The sequence below is a fragment of the Uloborus diversus genome, unplaced genomic scaffold (genome assembly GCF_026930045.1).
Source record: "Uloborus diversus isolate 005 unplaced genomic scaffold, Udiv.v.3.1 scaffold_15, whole genome shotgun sequence".
NCBI classification, from domain to species: Eukaryota; Metazoa; Arthropoda; class Arachnida; order Araneae; family Uloboridae; genus Uloborus; species Uloborus diversus.
Genome location: NW_026558209.1, coordinates 351,342 through 371,459, shown reverse-complemented (window position 1 = coordinate 371,459; position 20,118 = coordinate 351,342). Strand labels below are relative to the sequence as shown.

At 36.9% G+C, this 20,118-nt stretch overlaps 1 protein-coding gene across 2 annotated transcripts in view; it reads right to left on the bottom strand.

Annotated features, from left to right (window-relative positions):
* Positions 1 to 20,118, bottom strand: part of LOC129233020 (UDP-glucose 4-epimerase-like) — a 73,727-nt gene that overhangs the window by 29,479 nt on the left and 24,130 nt on the right. For both annotated transcript variants that reach the window (XM_054867102.1, XM_054867101.1), the window contains exons 2-4: positions 7,047 to 7,175; positions 4,657 to 4,772; positions 1,353 to 1,466 (exon numbers count right to left, since the gene is read on the bottom strand). In XM_054867102.1, coding sequence (XP_054723077.1) covers positions 1,353 to 1,466; positions 4,657 to 4,772; positions 7,047 to 7,173 — 357 coding nt within the window. In that variant the 5' untranslated portion in view covers positions 7,174 to 7,175. The remainder of the gene's footprint in view (positions 1 to 1,352; positions 1,467 to 4,656; positions 4,773 to 7,046; positions 7,176 to 20,118) is intronic.

The window sequence follows — 20,118 nt, the reverse complement described above, 5'->3', positions numbered from 1 at the left end:
TTGACCCTCCCGAATCAATCCGAAATCCCTTGTAATTTATTACTACAGGAAAACAAACTGATAGATTTTTTCCATTTCACTTAGCCTACTTATTAATTCTTTATTTTCCAAAATTTATTTACCAATTTTAGAATTTTTTATTTTTTTTAATGCAATATTTTAAAGAAAGTACATTATTTTTTATGCATTTTTTTTTCTTTTTTTACTTTTACGGAAAAAGAAGGCAAGAATAATTCCGTACTGAGCTTAAATTCAAAAGGGAAAATTTCCGTTTAAAGTCGTGTGCCTCCGTGTATTTGATTCAGATGCACACCTCTAAAATAATAACAATAAGAAGAAGAAGAAGAATATTTCCCATTGACAAAGGACCGTAAAATGTAAAATTTAGGTGACATATGTACTAAAAAACCACCTGGTGACCGTAACTCAACTTTTGACAAAAAGTGCAGATACGACTACTTATGTGCTTAGCGCGCCGCAGAATTGCGTAAAGTTTGCTTTACTGCAATCGTACTCACCTTGTAAAAAAGAGCGTTTTACAGTATTTGATTTCATTTCTTAGCTCCCATTTCGAAGGGTTTTTTTTTTTTAATTTAAATATTGTACTGAAGATTTAAATATTGGTTTCGAATTTCACTCTGTTTTTTTTTTTTTTTTTTGCTTTAGATTTGTTTCAGACAGTAAAAATTAAAAATTCGAAACACTAGTTTTCCGAATTTCTGGGGATTTTTATATACTTAAAAGCTTTGAATTTCTTTCATATTTCTCTCTCTTTTTTTTTTCACGAGGAGAAATTTACTAGAATTTCGAAGAAAAAAAGTTGAAACTATTCGAGTTAATCGCCAAATTTTATTGAGATACAGTGTTCAAATTTTAAGCATAACTGATTTTTTCTTATTATAAAAACTAAAATTTTAGAAAAAAGCACCCTAAAAACAGACATAAAAAAGAGAGAGCGCTGAAATAAGTAGTGAACATCTGTATCCAGGTAAATATGAATAGAAACTGGCCCCCCTCCCAACCAGTAATTCTAAATGTTGGAGGTTTTATAAATTCTTTTGATAAAGGGCTCATAAATATAACGTTAGATCTGCTCTAAAATCCTTTAAGTTTGCAAGAGTGTAGTCCGTTTTATTGCGCCCAAAACTGTAGCAATATCATATTTTAATTTATCTTTTAATGCTTTCAATAAACATAAACGTTCGTGCAATGAGCGTTATTAAACAGTTTCATTGCAAACATTTGTTTTTTATTCCAACTGATAAAAAATGCGAGAATTAAATCGAAACATGTGTTAACAGCGTAGCTTTTTAACTAAGTCAAAGAACCAATGAAAATGCAATTGATCTTACCTCCAGGAGAAAAATTGTGCTGACAACATTGTTTTTGTAGTAAAGGAGCGGTTTCTGCATCGATTCCCCAACAGCTTTGACCGCAGCGAAGTGGATGACGAAATCAATTTTGTGCTGCAATAAAAAGTTTTTATTTTCTTAATTAAGTTCTTTATTGTTTTCTACATATGCATTCCGTCAAAAAATGAAAAAAAAAAAAAACTCTGGGGGAAAAGAAAGATTTCATTGGTTACAAATTCACATTTAAAGTTGTAGGGCCATCCAAAGAGGGGGGGGGGGGGGCAATCTTTGGTAACCGAGATATGAGAGGGCGCGCCGTAAACTAAACTTTTACTGCACAACAATTTAGTTATTTATTTTTTCCAGAGGTTGCCGAGGTTATCTTCGACAGCTTCGAAGTAATCTAGTGCTTTTCTTTTGCACGTCATGGACAAAACAACAACAACGCAACTACTTTTTTTAAAAAATAAGTTTTAAAATGCTAAAATTTTATATTCAACTAGTGGTACCCGCACGGCTTTTACCGTAATAGAAAAATTAAAAGGTCTTTTGGTTCGTCTGTATATTAACAAATAATGTATGGTGAATTTTCTCGCCAATTGGCTTGTACCCATGTTACGGTTCCACGTTATGATCATTTCGTATCTCGCCAATTGGCTTGTGCCCATGTTACGGTTCCACGTTATGATAATTTCGTAATTTACTCGTCCATCTTATGATATTTTTTTTCTTAAAATTGGAATAGAAAAAGAACCACGTCGAATTTTCGAAACATCGCTTCGAGTTGCACACCTCCATGCTACAAACTAACTTTGAGCCAAATTTCATGAAAATCGGCCGAACGGTCTAGGCGCTATGCGCGTCACAGAGATCCAGACATCCTCCGGACAGAGAGACTTTCAGCTTTAATATTAGTAGAGATTCCTGGAGCGTATAGATTTCGAATTACATGTTCATTTGTCTAATGTACAGTGGTGTTCCCATAGGGTATACTCCATATACGCCGTATACTCTCAACCATTTTTCGAACATATAGCGTATACCCTCAAGCTTCAAATTTTTGTATAGTGACATATTACGTATATGATCGCATAGACATGTTGTGCGTAGTGGATTACTGGGAGTATACCCTCAGAAAAATACAGTCGGACCTCCCTATATCGAAGTAGCAAATTGCCGGAAAAAAAATCGATATATAGAAATTTCGATATACAGAAACGATCTTATTTTGTCCTGAAAATCTCCTAAAACATTAAAGCTAATTTACGTGTATGAAACCTAATTTCTAATTTATGTGAGCATCGGATTAAACGAAAGTTAAGAATTAAAAAATTAACAGAAATTACATTTTTGCGCCTTCATACATCTTCATTCTTTGTCAACTCAACTTGATCCGCAATATTAGGGGTTTTTCGTTTTGACAAATCGAGAGAAAAGTAAAAAATTAATCTACTCAACTTGAATGATTTTTATTGCAGCTAAAACGACTAGGAACGATAATCAGCAGACAAAAGGGATGACTTGAAACTGATTTTACAATGTTACTGGTTACAACTAAGAGATTTGAAATAAACTTGAGGGAATTTAAGAATTCTAGAACGAAACAACGACCTATCTACAGACCCTTCAACTCCAGATTCCTTATGAGTTTCGTAGCAACCTTTAGTGAACATCATTTTCTCCCCTAACCTTCATTTTTCATGAGACAAACAGTCTAAAGAGGAAAAAAAATCTACGAATGTCTCGAAAAAAATTTCGATATATAGAAATTTTTTCGATATATAGAAACATTTTTTCTATGTAATGAACATAGAAATTTGCTGGGATTTTGATATATAGAAAATTTCGATATGTGGAAGTTCGATACATGGAGGTTCGACTTAGATGGGAACATCACTGCTAATGAATAATATAAAAGTGCTCAGTAATTTTCCATTATACGCCCACCATTCTGTATGTATGGGGGGGGGGGGGGTCAGAAAACATTCGCCCCGTGTGCCGTCATTTCTTAGGACGGTCCTGTACAGTTATGCATGTTCTGCAGAAATTCGTTTAGATATTCTTTTAATAGAAACTAGTGCGCAAAATGTATGCAGTACCTGTACTGCAAAAATAAACTACCTCGCCTAAATGTTTTCAAAACTTTTTTATCATATCGATGTTATTAAAAAAATTGCAAAGTGTATGAAATATTACAAAAATATACTTGCAAGGGTATTGCAGAAAGGTTGCCGCGTCAATGTTAGTCGTCATGACAAGATGTATACAATGTTTTCAACTCAACCTATCTTGCCATATGGCTTTGAGATTTTCTTGCACAGGCCTTGACAGTAAACATTGTGACAATGTCAACGGAATGATAATTCAACGGCACTAACATTTAATGATTGGGACAAGATGAATGCAATGTTTTACTGAATATCATTTTAGTGTAGTCACTTGATTTGTACCTTTTTCCGCTGTTACAACGTATCATCATCAAAAAATGCAACACTCTGGACTGGAGCTATTATAAGCTTTAAATATTATCTTTACTAATAATAAAGCTCAAAGTCTCTCTGTCTGGATGTCTGTGACGCGCATAGCGACTAGACCGTACGGCCGATTTTCATGAAATTTGGCACAAAGTTAGTTTGTAGCATGGGAATGTGCACCTCGGAGCGATTTTTCGAAAATTCGATGTGGTTCTTTTTCTATTCCAATTTTAAGAACATTTTCAAGAGCAAAATTATCATAAGATGGACGAGTAAATTACCAAGTTATCATAACGTGGAACCGTAACATGGGTACAAGCCAATTGGCGAGAAATGCAATATGCATTATTTGTAAATATACAGGCGATTCAAAAGACCTTTTAAGTTTCTACTACGGGCAAAGCCCTGCGGGTACCACTAGCTAATAATAAAGCAGAAAGTCTCTCTGTCCGGAGGATGTCTGGATGTCTGTAGGATGTCTGTGACGCGCATAGCGCCTAGACCGTTCGGCCGATTTTCATGAAATTTGGCACAAAGTTAGTTTGCAGCGTGGGGGTGTGCACCTCGAAGCGATGTTTCGAAAATTCGATGTGGTTCTTTTTCTATTCGAATTTTTAAGAACAAAACTTTCATAAGACGGACGAGTAAATTACGAAATTATCATAACGTGGAACCGTAACATGGGCACAAGCCAATTGGCGAGAAATGCAATATGCATTATTTGTAAATATACAGGCGAACCAAAAGACCTTTTAATTTTTCTATTACGGGCAAAGCCGTGCGGGTACCACTAGTATTATAATAAACTCGAATAAAGCTCGATCACTTACTTTGGAAAAGATTCCAGAGAGTTTGGGTTTATCCATAAGATCGCATTCGTAAAAAAGAACCTTCTTGCCTGTTATTTGCTCCACTCGTCGCAAGCTAGGAGCTTCACCTTTCTGACCTAAATGTTCAAGTTAAAAAAAAAAAAAAAAGCATCAATAACAAAGATAATACGCCATAATGTACAAAACACTATTTTTGAATTAAATCTCCTTCTATTATTACCGTAGCTGTCCAGTAAACTATTTTTTTATGATATTTTAATTATTTAATGTAATTATTTTTCAGCACATCTTACAGCTACAATGAAACTAAAAAATAACTTTTTAAAGGTAATTTTATGCTCTTTAATTCATTAAAGAATAGTTTTACCCGCAAGTAAATTGTGTTTGCAATGTGAAACGAAAACTGAAGAAACGCACCTAGAACTCTAGATGGCGGAGCGAGTTCCCACTAGAGATGAGCTCGGGCTCATTTTTGAGAGCCCGAGCGCGAAAATTTGTAACCGAGCCCGCCCGAGTGATATTGTCCCGGAGGGAACTTTCTCGTATCAAAAACTGAGCCTTCTACAGTCTGACATGATCTCTCTGTCAATGAAAAATGTTACGTCAAATATTCTCCATTAACAGAAGTTTCTAAGTTTTCTTAAAATGCTCCACTTCAAATGCATTACTGTATGACATATTGCAATAGTAATCGCAAGAAAACACTATAAATAAGAGTTAATTAATTATTTTTTTGAGAGAGGGGGGGGTGGGTAAATTTGACATTGATTGAACTGATTTAAATGTTCCTTTCATTTTCTCACAGTAGGAAAATGTTTATTTGCTTTGAATTTGTATGGAATTGGCGATTGAATATCTGTGCTTGAGCCCGAGCCCGAAACCTATTTTTGGTTCTAGAGCCCGAGCTCGGGCTGAGCCCGTCTCATCTCTAGTTCCCACTACGTCCGGCCATACTTTGACAAATAACACGGCAAAAGAACTTTCATCTTATCATAACAACGTATAAAAATTGTGTTTTGTTCAAAAACCATATGGAGGTAGTCATTTGCAGGGGGATCTCGTACTTAAAGGGGTATGGCATGTTTAGGTTCCTTTTTTGACAAACGATAATTTTAATTTTAGAAACAAAAGTCTGAATTTCTTCCGAACTTAAATCCCAATATGATATACTATGATATCATTTGAAAGCTAGTGGGTTGGGCAAGTGTTTTGAAGATTTAACCGATTGTAGCTCAAACGATAAATTTTGAAAATGCCGCTTAAAGATTTTGGCGTCAATTCAACTTTGAGTACTTCGAATGTTTCAAAGATTGTAGCCGCTGAAACATTTAACAACCTCGATTTAAAAAAAATAGTCATTTTGTAGGAGTTTGTCTGCTCTTTTCAAATATGTACTTATTTTGTGTGTAAATGTTCCAGTAATTCCAGAAACCGGTCTTTTTCTCAGAAATTTGTTTTTTTGGCTTATTATCCTTATATCTACCGTAACTCGGTTACGGTTACAAATTGGACAGATAATGGATAATTCTCTGCAACTTGGCTCTCCTATACCCCTCCCCCCCCCCCTCGTTTGGCAGATTAGGTCAAATTCACCCTGTATATTATATTGGTTTCATGTTATTTGGGTATCTGTCCATATATGTTCACATTTTTTCAACTTATTTGACCACCTTTGTCCCAAAGTGTCACATTTCACTTTACCTCTCCTTGTCACATCTCTCACTATATTAGATGAATACAGTGGCGCAGTGAGGGGGGGGGGGGTGAAAACACCCCCCAAAGGCATTGGTTTTAACATAAATGCAAAATATAATACAGTAGTTTTTGCATATGGAAAGGCTGTTTTGATCAAAAAAAAAACTTCAAAAGGCTTTTTAATCAAAAATCCTCTTCAGAAATTATTTTTAATCAGAAAACCCCTCCAGTGGGTATTTTTGATGAAAAAACCCCTCCATTGGGAATTTTTGATGAAAAAAACCCCTCCAGTGGGTATTTTTGATGGAAAAAAAACCCTCCAAAAGGTATTTTTGATCAAAAATCCTCTTCAGAAGGTATTTTTAATCAAAAAACCCCTCCAGTGGGTATTTTTTATGAAAAAACCCCTCCATTGGGAATCTTTAATGAAAAAAAAACCCTCCAGAAGGTATTTTTGATGAAAAAACCCCTTCCAGAAGGTTTTCTGGCTGCGCTAGTTGATGAATACTATATTGTTACAAAAAAATAGAAGAAACGTATTTCGACCAAATTCTGTGATGTCGCACCTTGTTATCCCTTCCCCCTTACCACAATTTCCCTAGCTCCCCCCCCCCCCCCCCGAAAGCATGACATCATTTGACATGGTGGGGTGTCATCCTCTCTTCTGCGGTCGTGACGTCACAGCTGAGCCTTACCTGAGACGGCATTGACGAAATTATCGACGACGATGACGTCATATCCGGCCTGCAGCAACTCGATGACGGTGTGGCTACCGATGAAACCCGCTCCGCCGGTCACGAACACGCACTTGTTGGAGCTCATACCTGGAGGGAGAGAAAGAAGAGAATTATATTACTCTTTCTCTCTCTCATCACCGCTATTGTTGTCATCGTTAAGAAACAGTCTCAGATTTTTCGTTCAAGGTCAACAACTTGGCCTCGGGTTCTCTCATTTTCAGATTCCTTTGGTTTATGGAGGAATGTATTGTAGAAGCATCAAGCATTCGAGCAGCTCTCGACAATAAAACTTTGCTCAGATACTCGGGGCGCCCCGAATTAACATTTTCAGGATGACGATCATTCTCAATTTGCCGAACGAAATTCCAGTTTTGGCAAATAATGAAATAAATAAGCCATTACCAAAAACATTTTTAAACTAGTATGTTGTGGCCATCATGAAACTTTCTTCTATATTTTTCTTTTTTTTTTTTCTGATCCCTCCCCATGCTTGATGAGGAAGCAATATTCCCAACAAAAACGAAATGACACATGCAAAAACTTGACGACCATCCCAATGTCTGAATGATTGCAAAAGCAAAGCAAAGAGCGAGAATTGAAAGTTATTTTAAAAGCCTTGCTTGAATTAATCACAAATATTTTATTAGTTAACAAACAAAAGATGACAACAGTTAAAAATTTTAAATCATTGAGATAATATTTCCGATCATTTCCATACAATTAAAATCACGAGAAATACGCAGACGACAATCTATTACGATTTATCTTTCTTATTGTTGCATTAATAAAGCTATTTTTATTCGCAAAAAAAAAAAAAAAAAAATCAACACCTCTTGGAGCGATCGGCGTCAAAATTGAACCAAAGCCTGCTTACATATAAATTCACATATATTCCAAATTTCAACCAGAACGTAGCATTACTTCTTGAAATAGGGCACTCACAATGGAAAAAAAGAACGGGCGATTGCGCTACTCCCTTTCTAGCTGTTGACACTAAAATAAAATCAGCTCTTATACCCACTAAGGGCTACTTGCCGATAAATTTTTCTTTCATTCCGTTCATTATTTCTTGAGATACAGCAGTCACAATGGACGACAAAAAACGTTCTATAGCTCAACCCCCGTTTGAGTTATTGTCACCAAAATTGAATCAGCACCTGTTCCTGTTAATGGCAACATATGGACCATTTTTTTTTTATATTCCGCCAGTTACTTCCTGAGGAATAGCAAGCACGCGTAACTCAAAAAACGTCCCATTGCTCCATCCCCCTTGGAGGAATTCGCGCCAAAAACCAATGGACACAAGTTCACATAGGGGCACATATGTGTACCAAATTTCGTTCGATTTCATGCGGTAGTTTTTCCTGTAGAGCGGCCACAAAAAACTGGTCACACACAGACGTGACACACACACACACAGACGCACACAGACAGAAAGACAGACAGACATTTTCCAAAAATAGTCGAAATGGACTCAGCACACCTCAAAACGTTCGAATCCGTCGAAATTCGAAAATTTGCACGAATCCAATACTTTCTTCTATATATTAGATATAGAAGAAAGTAAAAATGAAGTGATATACATAAAAATTCTCACAAAAAAATTAAAACTAAAAAATCCTATTTCAAAAGAAACGATTCCATTCACTTGTGCCGAACGACCCCTATTTCATTGAATAGGGGTTCCTTTGTTGTTTCCCAATCTTCCTCATACCGATACGCTAGCCGTAGTGCACATTTCTAAGCAAAACTCGCAACCGTATCGTGCTTTTCTTTAATCAGCTACGTTTCTGTAACAAACAATAGTGAATTTCGAAAGAATAGTTTGTTACTTGTTGATGCGCCCCTTAGAACCATACAATAGGGAAGTTGCAACCTATTAAATGTTCATATTTTGACTATTGGATATTGTTAATTGACCCTCAAAACTAAAAAATTCACCATCGCCGAATTTTAAAACACCGTGGTTGGTTTTTAATGAATTTTTAAACGAATTTTTCCACGCGCAAAAGAGCGCTCTTCTGAAACGTCACGAGCTTACGACACAGGGCACTCATGGGCAGCCTTCCGCCGAAGATCCCTTGTTTTCGCTACGGACATTTTGAGCGCGCTGATATTTTTATTTTTTACAAATTTAATAATCCTTTTGAACACACGATGTTGGCCGGATTCGTTAAAGCACAATCAAAATAATCATTAGGGCCGCGGTAGCCTGATCGGTAAGGCATTGGACTCGGAACCAGAGGGTCTCGGGTTCGATCCCCACTGGTCGAAGACCCACCGTCGTCATTAATGGTGACTGGGCGACGTTAAATATGCTCGTGGTCACAATGTCCTCCAAGTGAAACGATACCTCTGGGAGTGCCAGACTAGGAAGTTATTCGGCTCCTGGCCTGGTTCTAAATTGTCTCTCGAACTGTCCATAGATGGCACCACCATCTATTGTGTTGTCTTTGTGTTGTCCTGGAAAAACAAAATCCTGGAAACGTTGTGGATTAATAGAGGTATAAGCTTCCCTAGTGGAATAGCAGAAACCTCAATCTGTGTGTGTGAAAGAAAGAAAGAAAAAAAATAATCTTCCTCAAGTAACATCAATGATGGTATTCGAATATTTCCGAGAGGATGAGAGGTTTAATGTTCCAGAAACGCGAGGCGTTAAATGCGAGGAGGTAAGCCTTACGTTTCGTCTTCGAAGCCAACTGCACGTCCTTCGCCTTCTCCCGTATCGGAAGAGCTCATGACGTCACTTCCTGTGCCATTTGACGCCACAATCGGTTGGAATTTAAAAATTAATTTAAAAAAAACTACTTATCGTATCGCAAAATTTTTTTCACCTATGCTGTTAATACATGTTACACCATCATATAAAAATAAAATTGAAAAATCGAAAACTTCCCTATTCAATTCTGCGGATGGAAATCGACGAAAGTTAACTAAACGGTAAATAGCCATTCTAATTAGTACTGAGATAATCAGCCTTTCGTTTATTTACATAAAATTACATACATCTGTGCCACTCTGCATCATCATCTTTGTTCTTAAAAAGAGAAATTGAGGAGTTTACTTTCAAAACGAATTACATCCAGTTTTGTATTTTTTTGGCAAAACGAAAAAACAAAACTTTTTACGCACAAACACTAACTGTTCGAATTTCGAATTTCTCACTATGTTTTGGGGAGAATAACAACTGACTACAATACAACCTCGATTTCTCAAATCTCTCGGGACAGGAAAAAAATTCGAGATATCGAGTTTTTGAGTTATCAAGGTTTTGAAAAAATTACACTAGAAATTCTCACAATTACATGCACGTACGCTATATGCATTTATATATGTACTATGAGACCACTTTGAATTACGATCAATAAAGTAGTCTTCAATATTTTACTAGATTTGAAATTTTATAATTGTCGAAAGTGCACAGGAAGAGATTTTGAAATGAACAACAACTTCAACTGGGTTTTTCACCTAAAAATTTAAAAATCCTTATCTTGAACTAGTAGCTCCCCACATTCAAAAAAGTTTTCAGTAGCCATTTTGTAGGAGTTAAAAAAACAGACTGATGAAAATGAAGAGAGATGAAAACTGGTCCCTGGAACTGGTTTTACTACAAAAATTGTCTAAGAAAAACGACAACTGAAACTTGCTTTTGTGCAAAAATTTCGACATATCAAGGGTTTCGAAAAATAAATTTCGAGATAACTATGGAAAATACATTGGGGTTTTTATACAAAATGCAGGGGAAAATGTTTTTTCGTGACATCAAGGGCTTCGAGATAAGGAGGTTCGAGATATCAAGGTTCGACTGTATTTGCATAGGTCTAGAAATGTTTCCTCAATTTTATCCCCCCAGACCTAAATTGCCAATTTTATTTTGAATACATTATCTTTTGGTGTAAAACAGTGGATATCATCCCTTTTTGTAAAAAAACACGTATTTTCTTCAGAAATAAACATTATTAGATTGAAACAAAATATTCAAGATTCTGTAATATATTCTTTTTTTTACTCTACTTTATTCCTTACTATTTACTTTATTCTTTTCATTGAACATTTCAAAAAAAAAAAAGGACCTTCGATCTAATTAAGTATGAACAATAAAATCACCCTAGCCAGCCGATTCAAACAACAGCGTTACAGGCATTAATATTAATAGATTAGTAGATCAATTTTTATCACAATTAATCGCAATTTAATCATTAATTGATTACAATTAAATAGTAATATTAATTAAGATAAATATAAACCTTTGTGCTAAACAGTAAAGTAAGAAAAACAACGTTAAAAAAAGCACAAATCTGCCAATTACAGCAGACACGTGTTTCGGCGTTACAGGGAACGCCTTTTTCAATGCAAAAAGTAATGAGCTTATGGATGAAAAGACATCCGACAAAAGCGTTTTTGTCGGATGTCTTTTCATCCATAAGACATCCGACGTATATTTTTTTAAAGTTGTTTTTCTTACTTTAGTAATATTAATTATTTAACATTAATTTACTAATCACAATTTGAGGTCGCGCTTGCTTAACTGATAACAGACTTGCAAAAGGCGCAAGGTGCAGCGATCGCTTAATACGGACGTGTATTGTGCGTTCATGAGGAGAAGAGACTTCGGAACGCCTTCCCGAAAGCAAAGCTAAGTTAAGCGCGGGGGTGATCGCTACCGCTTTCAATTGAGACAACCCTAAATTTGGCGGGCATTTAAATTTGTAAAAATGTCTTTGTGTTCTTTCGTTTCTAGCTTCGCGTAATTGTCGTCTACGGGGAATCTACACTTTTTAAACTGAAAATTTCAGAACAAAAATATTGTATTTACAAAAAAAAAAGTAAGGTATTCTGTTTTCCGAATGAAACATTTCTATTAAGGATAGGTTTTCTGAATTTTGAACGATATCCTTTTAAACACTAACGTCCTATATTCGAAATTGCAAGTGCGCTGATGAAAAAAAAGGGGGGGGGGGACAGGAAAACTTCATTGCTACACAGACTGTGGCATTGAAATGCTTAACGGTTGCGTTCGTTTTGAAGACTTAATATCTCTCTCCATCTCCCTCTCCCTTTTCTTGAGGGGGGGGGGGTGACTCAGTAGCTCTTACGGGTTGGGTCTTTTTGATGCATCTGTATGGATTGTACAAAATTTCAGATCATATAGAGCGGATATACAGTCAGTAGATCTACAGTAGCAGTTATTTTTTAAAAATGATGAAAACATTATTCGAACAAAAGTTGTCCCCCCTCTCCCCCCCCCCCAAAAAAAAAAACTTGGTTGAACCAAAGGCGGGGACTGAGCAATTGTTCCAGAAAGGATTTACATGTGAGAAATAAAAGTAAATGAGAAAACAATAAAAAATCAATCTGAAATATTTAAAGCAATTGACTATTAAAATCAAGGCTATTTCTCTAAGTATTGCATGAATATTAATGTTTAGAAATATGTAATAATTTGCGATGCGTTATAAAAAGTGTCTTTGGTTTGAATACTGTTTTAAAATTATAGGTTCATGGGTAAGGCCGTCCTAAGACATGACGACTACCCCCAGGGCGAGTATTTCCCAGCGCGGGGGGGGGGGGAGGGGCTAACCAATTTTTTTTCTAGGGGGGGAGCAGAAACGAAGTTAGTTATAACACTTCAGTACACAGTAGCCTAACGTAAACACGAATTGTCCATAAAGGACGTTACACTTCACCTTAGCCTCTCCCCTCGTCACATCTCACGCAATGTTCGATAAACATATTGCTATAACGAACGCTTTTATTTGGACCAAAATATGTGAAGTCATATTTCTTATAATCCCCTCCTTCCCCCTTGAGACTAACTGTCCGAAGTTCATGAACCCCGAACCCTCTCTCCCTACCTCTTTCAAGCGTGACATCATTTGTGAACGACTCCTTAGGTTTGCTCTAAGTCACCAAAATCGCAGTAACAATTGTTTTAAGGGAAAAGACCGGCTTCCCCCCCTCCTTCCTGGATAGCTCTAGTCACAATTTGTTTATGATCATGTATGTTTTTAATAAAGAATCATATCGCACTCCGGCAAGGAAAGTGACACAATTCAAAATCTGGGAAAACCGTACCGGCTATTGATTTAAAATCTAAATTTAGTGCTTTTTCTCGACACAAAAACCGCAAAGTTAGCTCACCTAAATGGTGCGGGGGGGGGGGGGGGGCGTAGAAACGATTTCATCAATAATGACACATCATTAAAATTTCATAATTTGGAAGAATATTTTTCGAGCTTAAAGTATGCATTATGTATCTATACTTCAAAAACTAATTAATAAACATCACATAATAAGTTGACTGCGCATATTGTAATGTTTGAGACTAAATCACTTAAAATTACTATTGCGTCAAACCTTAATTTTCTCCATTGCTGTTTTTTTTTCTTCTTGTGGTTGAGTCAGTTTCCTTGCCAGTGTGGGATATGTTGAACAACTGAATAGGTTGACTATAGCAACGTTTCTTGATAAAAATAACGCATTTTACATTCAGAGCCAGGGACGGATCCAGAAACTATTCAAGGAGGGGGCGATTGATTTCACACCCTTACCCTTTTATAAATTCGCAAACCTCCGCCCCCCTTTTCCAAACACCATGAAAGATCGTCTCATTTCAGTTATTTTGGGAAAGGGAGGGACTTCCTTTTCTACAAAATTGCGGAGGAGTGTACCAAACCCCATCCCTTACCTTAACGCCATCAAAGGTGTCCCATTAAAGTTCCTCTTTTTTTTTTGGGGGGGGGGGACTTCAATTTTCCAAACTTTCCTGAGAAGAGCACTTGAACCCTATAACCCTATTTAATACCATCTAAAATCTTCTAAAATTGAGTTTTTGGAACTTTAAAATACTTCCTATACAAAGTTCAGATCTCTATCAGTAATGTGTTAAGAATAAGATATGTGCTACACTTTCATTTTCCAGACAGCAAGAGCTTCGTCAAACTATTGAAGATAGGCTAAAACAATTTTCAACTTCAGTATCAAAGACATGCCGTGGAATAGTTCTGCATCTCGACTCAAGGAAGGGGCGGTCGCCCCATCGCCCCTCCATTGTGTCCGTCCTTGTTCGGATCTGTATTAGAATACGGGCAACAAACTTTTGCCTATTTTATGATCCCCACACGTAACGCTGTTCCGTAAAAGTACTGGAAGAACTGAATTACTTTTAGAGTAATCGAAAAAAACTTGAATTAAAAAAGCATGTCTATTTTTTCGTATTTACAAAAATAAATAGGTTAAAACAGTAACATAAAACGTTGTTTCAGGCACTTATTCAATTATTCTGTAGATAACCATATTGGCATGTGAAAAGCTTTAATTTTTGTTTTGTTCCTTTTTTATTTCTGAAGAATAAAAGCCATATTGGAAAAAAAAATAGTATTAAAGTATTGAAATGTGTCACACAGAGTGCAACTTACCTACTGAGGCTTCCAAAATTGTTCGTAGGCTTTAAATGTGTATGGTTAAAAATGAAGTGCCTAGGAATCGAACTAGTAGTTCAATACTTTTTTATACTGTCTCTACATGATTACATCAATTCAACATTTTTTTTTACAAAATATTGACTGTTTAAAATGGGCCAAAAATGAGGTGACAGAGAAATATTTTCAGAAAAATTCGAAATTAAAGTTATCGTCTGTCGTTTTCTTTCTTTCTTTCTTTTTTTTTTTGTTATTTTTTCAATACGGTTATAGTTAAAAAATCTTTTGGCATTAATTTTTGCTTGTTCACTTTACAAATCTACGTATTATTTTAAAAATGACTCGTATTCGCAAAGTAACAACAAACACAATTCAAAAACGCATTAATTCTTCATTATATTCGAAGTAAAACAGTTCGAAATATTGCAAAAGTAGTTCATTTATCCCTAAGCACTGTGTAATATTGAATAAACGCTTTAAAGAAGAATAATATGGTGAAAATAAGGTGAGTGGATCGAAAATAAGGTGAGAAATGGTTGACCAGCAAAGTTAACAATATGCGATTAGAGATTTATAATTAGAATACCTATGAAAAACCCACGTGTGAGAGCTGTGCAAGTTTCAGCAGAATAGAAGGAAAAATTTTCCTTCCAATTTCACCTGCAACTGTTCACCGTGTTTTCAGAAATTGTTTACTTAGCGTGAAAGACAGAAAGTTTAGGATTTCCTTCGCAAAATCAATGATAATTTAACCCAAAACGTATAGAAATACACTGCAAATCTTAAAATACTTTTAAGTCGAACAATTGTCTTAGTAGCACACCTTTTTTTCGGGAAAGAAGGTGGGAGGTAATTTCTTAGAAAATTATAGAACACTCGTATTCTTACAGCGCGATAACGATGACCAATTGCAACCTTTCTCAGTGTTGGTCTGAAGCCTCATCCCCAAAAGACGCATATAAAATCTTCCGATACCACGTGTTGGGGGCGTGGCCAAGTCTCAACTAGTGAAAAACGGACAATATCATGCTTGATTGGAAGTGCTCAACCAGTGCTTTGCTCCGCTGTTTTATTTGCGAACTACTTTTGACTGAGATGTGGCGAGTTCAAATTTGGATTTGTGCCCTTATGAGACGAAAGTGAATGAGTGAGTACTGGCAAATATGGGATAAGTTCTACTTTGCTGTAAAAGACTTGGCGAGAAATAAGGGAATGGATATGCACCGTTTAGGTGATGGTAAAACCAATGTTTATGTAATTTGTAGCAGTAGATATAAAACATTTCAAGAAGAAAGAAATTCATGGGTCGCGATAGGTCTTATACTAGAGATTCTGAAAATGAAAATAATAATAATAATAATTTGAATTTTGACATCTTGAATTCAAATTATGTTTTTCGCAATCACGCGTGTGTGTGTAGGCGTGTGTGTTTATGTGTGTGGGGTATGTGTGTTTGTGTGTAGGGTGTTTGTAGGTATGTGTGTTTGTGTCTGCGTGCTGGCATAAGTGTGTGGGTAGTTGTGTGTATGAGTGTTTGTTGTGGGGGGGGGGGGGTATGTGTATGTGTGTGTAGGCATATGAGTTTGTGTCTGCGTGCTGGCATAAGTGTGTGGGTAGTTGTGTGTATGAGTGTTTGTGAGTGGGGGGGGGAGTATGTGTATGTAGGCATATGAGTTTGTGTCAGTGTGCTGGCATAAGTGTGTGGGTAGTTGTGTGTATGAGTGTTTGTGTGTGTGGGGGGGGAGTATGTGTATGTAGGCATATGAGTTTGTGTCTGTGTGCTGGCATAAGTGTGTGGGTAGTTGAGTGTATGCAGTGGCGGCGCTAGGCGTCGGCGACGTCGGCAGCTGCCGACGGCCTCGCGCAGATAGGGCCTCGCAAAATTCTCAGAAGTTTTAAGATATTTCCATGTTTTTGATTGAAGCTCTTATTAAATACAACAGACGCAAAAGTAATCAAAATAGTGTGTGCAGGGGGAGAGTGCACAGAGTCCAGACTTAGCAAATATTTGGTCCAATTCTGTCGGGGCCTGAGTTAAAAATATTCAATGGCAGCAGCTTATTGATCAGTTAACTCTACTCCTCCCCATCCCCTTCTTTTTGCTCTTCTTTTCAATTCCTTTCTTTTTTCTTTTGTTTCCTAAGTTCATCTAAAAGTAAGAAAATATTCAAAATGCTGCTCCTCTGAACTCCCCCCCCCCCTCCACACACATACAAACGCACACATCGAAAGCATTATGGAGCAACTACTGAAATTTTGTTTCCAGATCTTAATTTCGCGATATTTCCAGCCTAAAGCCACCAAATACTCAACAACATCGAAAATCGCTTAAAATTGCGTTTTTTTTAGTTTGAATTTCAAAAATTACCGAGCCTAATATTACAAAAAATAGCCTTACAATCGTATTTTTGAGGCTTGAATTTCAGAAAATATTCGGGCAAGGGTCCCCATACCGTCTTTCTTTTATATCATAAGCAATTAGGCTTTTTAAACTACATTAACAAAAAGTTTAAGTGGAATGGCTCCTAAATGTAAAATATTGCTAAAGTTTTTAGTACCATAATTTTCAAAAATTTTCGAGGGAAGAGCTCCTTTCCTTCCCGTAAAATCTTCGAAGTTTGTCTAAAATTCCGTTTTTGAAACTTCAATTTAGAGAATTTGCAAATGATTGGTTTTGACCTTTTTTTTTTTTTTTTTTTTTTTTAAAGAATCGATCTGGGACAGTCTCTGACCCTAAGGTCAATAAATATGGCCTATAATTGTGTTTTTAATGCTTCATTTTCTAGAAATTTTCACCGAGACACCCTGTACCTTTTTTCCCTTAATGTCAGCAAAGAAAGCCTAAAATGGCGTTTTTAAACTATAAATTTCAAAATTTTTCCGGGGGAGAACCCCCGGAACCCCCTTTTTATCAGGTAATTTTTTCCCTCGTCAATGTGCCGCCTCCTCCCCCCGCCACCAAAAAAAAACTTCTTTTAGACTGCACTACTAATCACAAAATGTTTTCGTCCTAGCAATTAAGTGAATTAGGAACCCTAAGTGCCAATAGTTAGTACAAAAATTAATTCCATGAATTCAATTATTTGTCTGAGAATATTTTATGATTAAAAGGGCCTCGCAAAACTGCGTCACCGACGTCTACTTTTGCTCTCGCGCCGCCACTGTGTGTATGAATGTGTTTGGGAGGGGGGAGTATGTGTATGTGTGTGTAGGCATATGTGTTTGTGTCTGTTTGCAGGCATGAATGTGTAGGTAGTTGTGTGTATGTGTGTGTGAATGTTTTTCTGTGTGTGTATGTGTGTGTGAAAGGTTTTTGTGTGCGTGTATGTGTAGGTGTCTGTATGTATGCGTGTGTGTTTGTGTATGTATGTGTGCGTGTATGTATGCGCGTGTGTGTAGGACATGGATGCAACCTGGAGACGGCTTTCGCTAGAGGAGCAGCATCATGAGGCCGATCGACGGTGGTGCTGCAGAGAGAGGCGGGGGGAAAATAAAATGATAGCACGCCAAAAACAGTCAAGTGAGAGCAATAAGCAATCGTGATTGCTCAAAAATCCTAAAGTGGATGCAATTCGCTTTGAAATTAAACTTCTCAATTACCGTTTTCGTACACACAGTAATATTGCCGCACTGTGCAATCTGATGCCAAGACGATTCAGGCATATTCACAATAAAATTATATATTTAAATGAAGAAAATAGATTATAAGCAACGGGACCGTTAAACAATACTCGAAATGAGCTGGCTATACGCACGTGCTTCAACGGATGCTCTGTTGACAAGACAGCCGTGCTCAACGCAGTACACATAACCACGGACAACGAGAAAGAAAGAAAGCGAAAAGAGCGCATCTGGCCACTTCTCGTCGCATAAAAAACAACTACGTCACTTTCCTCACACAAGAGTTTGTCGATCAGAATTTCAAAACCTTCTCAAAAAGAATTCCACCTCAAAAACAAATCGAAGAGTTTGCAGCAACAAAGAGCTTACTCCATTTTTCGGTTGTTTGGTTCAACAAGGAGTTATCTCCTGGTTGATAGTTCTCAAGTTATTCGCTGGAATGAGTTGGCTGCTTCATTCGCTTGAGGCAACATGGAGATTTCCCAACAACCAAGCGAGCTGATGAGCGTGCATCACGTGACTTACCACCCATTTAATGTCATTTTCACTGACAGTTTTAATATGATTCAATAGTCGACTCTCTAAATATCACCAACAGTGGATAAATTGAAATCAGATTTAAAAAAGTAAAAAAAAATAATTTAATTTGAATTTTGACATCTTGAATTCAAATTATGTTTTTCGCAATCACGAGTGTGTGTATGTAGGCGTGTGTGTTTGTGTGTGGGGGGGTATGTGTGTTGTGTGTAGGGGTATGTATGTGTGTAGGCATGTGTGTTTGTGTCTGTGTGCAGGCATACGTGTGTGAGTAGTTGTGTGTATGTGTTTGTGTGCATGTGTAGGTGTCTGTATGTAATTGCCTTTGTGTATGTTTTTGTGTATGTGTTTGTGTGTGTGTGCGGGTGTGTGTGTAGTTGTGTATGTATGCGCGTGTGTGTAGGACATGGATGCAACCTGGAGACGGCTTTCGCTAGAGGAGCAGCATCGTGAGGACCCGGTCGTCGGTGATGGTGCAGAGGGTGGCGGTGGGAAAATAAAATGATAGGACATCAAAACAGTCAAATAAGAACAATAAGCAATCGTGATTGCTCAAAAATTTTTTTTTTTAAATCGCCAAATTTGACGCCAAGTTGGCGACTAAAAGACTGGCGATATATCGCCAAGTGTCCGCTAAATTATAACACTACTTGAGTTTACATCGAAATTAACAATGATTTCCCCCCACAAAGGGACAAAAGACCCCCTTTCGAGCATACGAATGCAACCAAAAGGTGCACAACTAAACCTCACCAGGAGTCTACGTACCAAATTTCAACTTTCTAGGACATTCCGTTCTTGAGTTATGCGAGATACATACACACATACGCACATACATACGTACATACAGACGTCCCGAGAAAATTCGTTGTAATTAACTCGGGGGTCGTCAAAATGGATATTTCGGGTGTCTGTACGTTCCTAGGCACATATCCACGTGTGATCGGGTTGAAAAAAAACCTCAACATTCATTTGGGGGTGAGCAAAATGGAAATGAAGGCCGATCTTTGGGTGAAAGTTTTTTCGCGAATACAATACTTCCTTTTTTGTAAAAGGAAGTGAAAATGGAGATAACTCTTCGTCGCTGCAAACCCTTCAACTGCAAGTCAAGCAATTCACTTTTTGAATGGAAAAAAAGTTTTGAAAGAGACAGTGTATGAATATTTGTTCAATTTTCATGCTAAATTTGAAGAAAGAATTTTTCAAGTTTTATGTTAAACCTGCAGAATGAATTCGCGGAAAACTTCCTTAATTGGCAGAAGGTAAAGAAGTTGAAGCAAAAAATCTTGTTCTGTCTTTCACAGACCAACAAATGGAGATAACACACTGGCAGGTCGACATTTTGGTGCCAAAATATAAAACTGCACCCGCCGAAGAATTTTGAACTAAGCTTGCCCAGAAAAATATGGACGTTGCAAAAAAAAAATGCACTATTAACTGGCTGTTACATT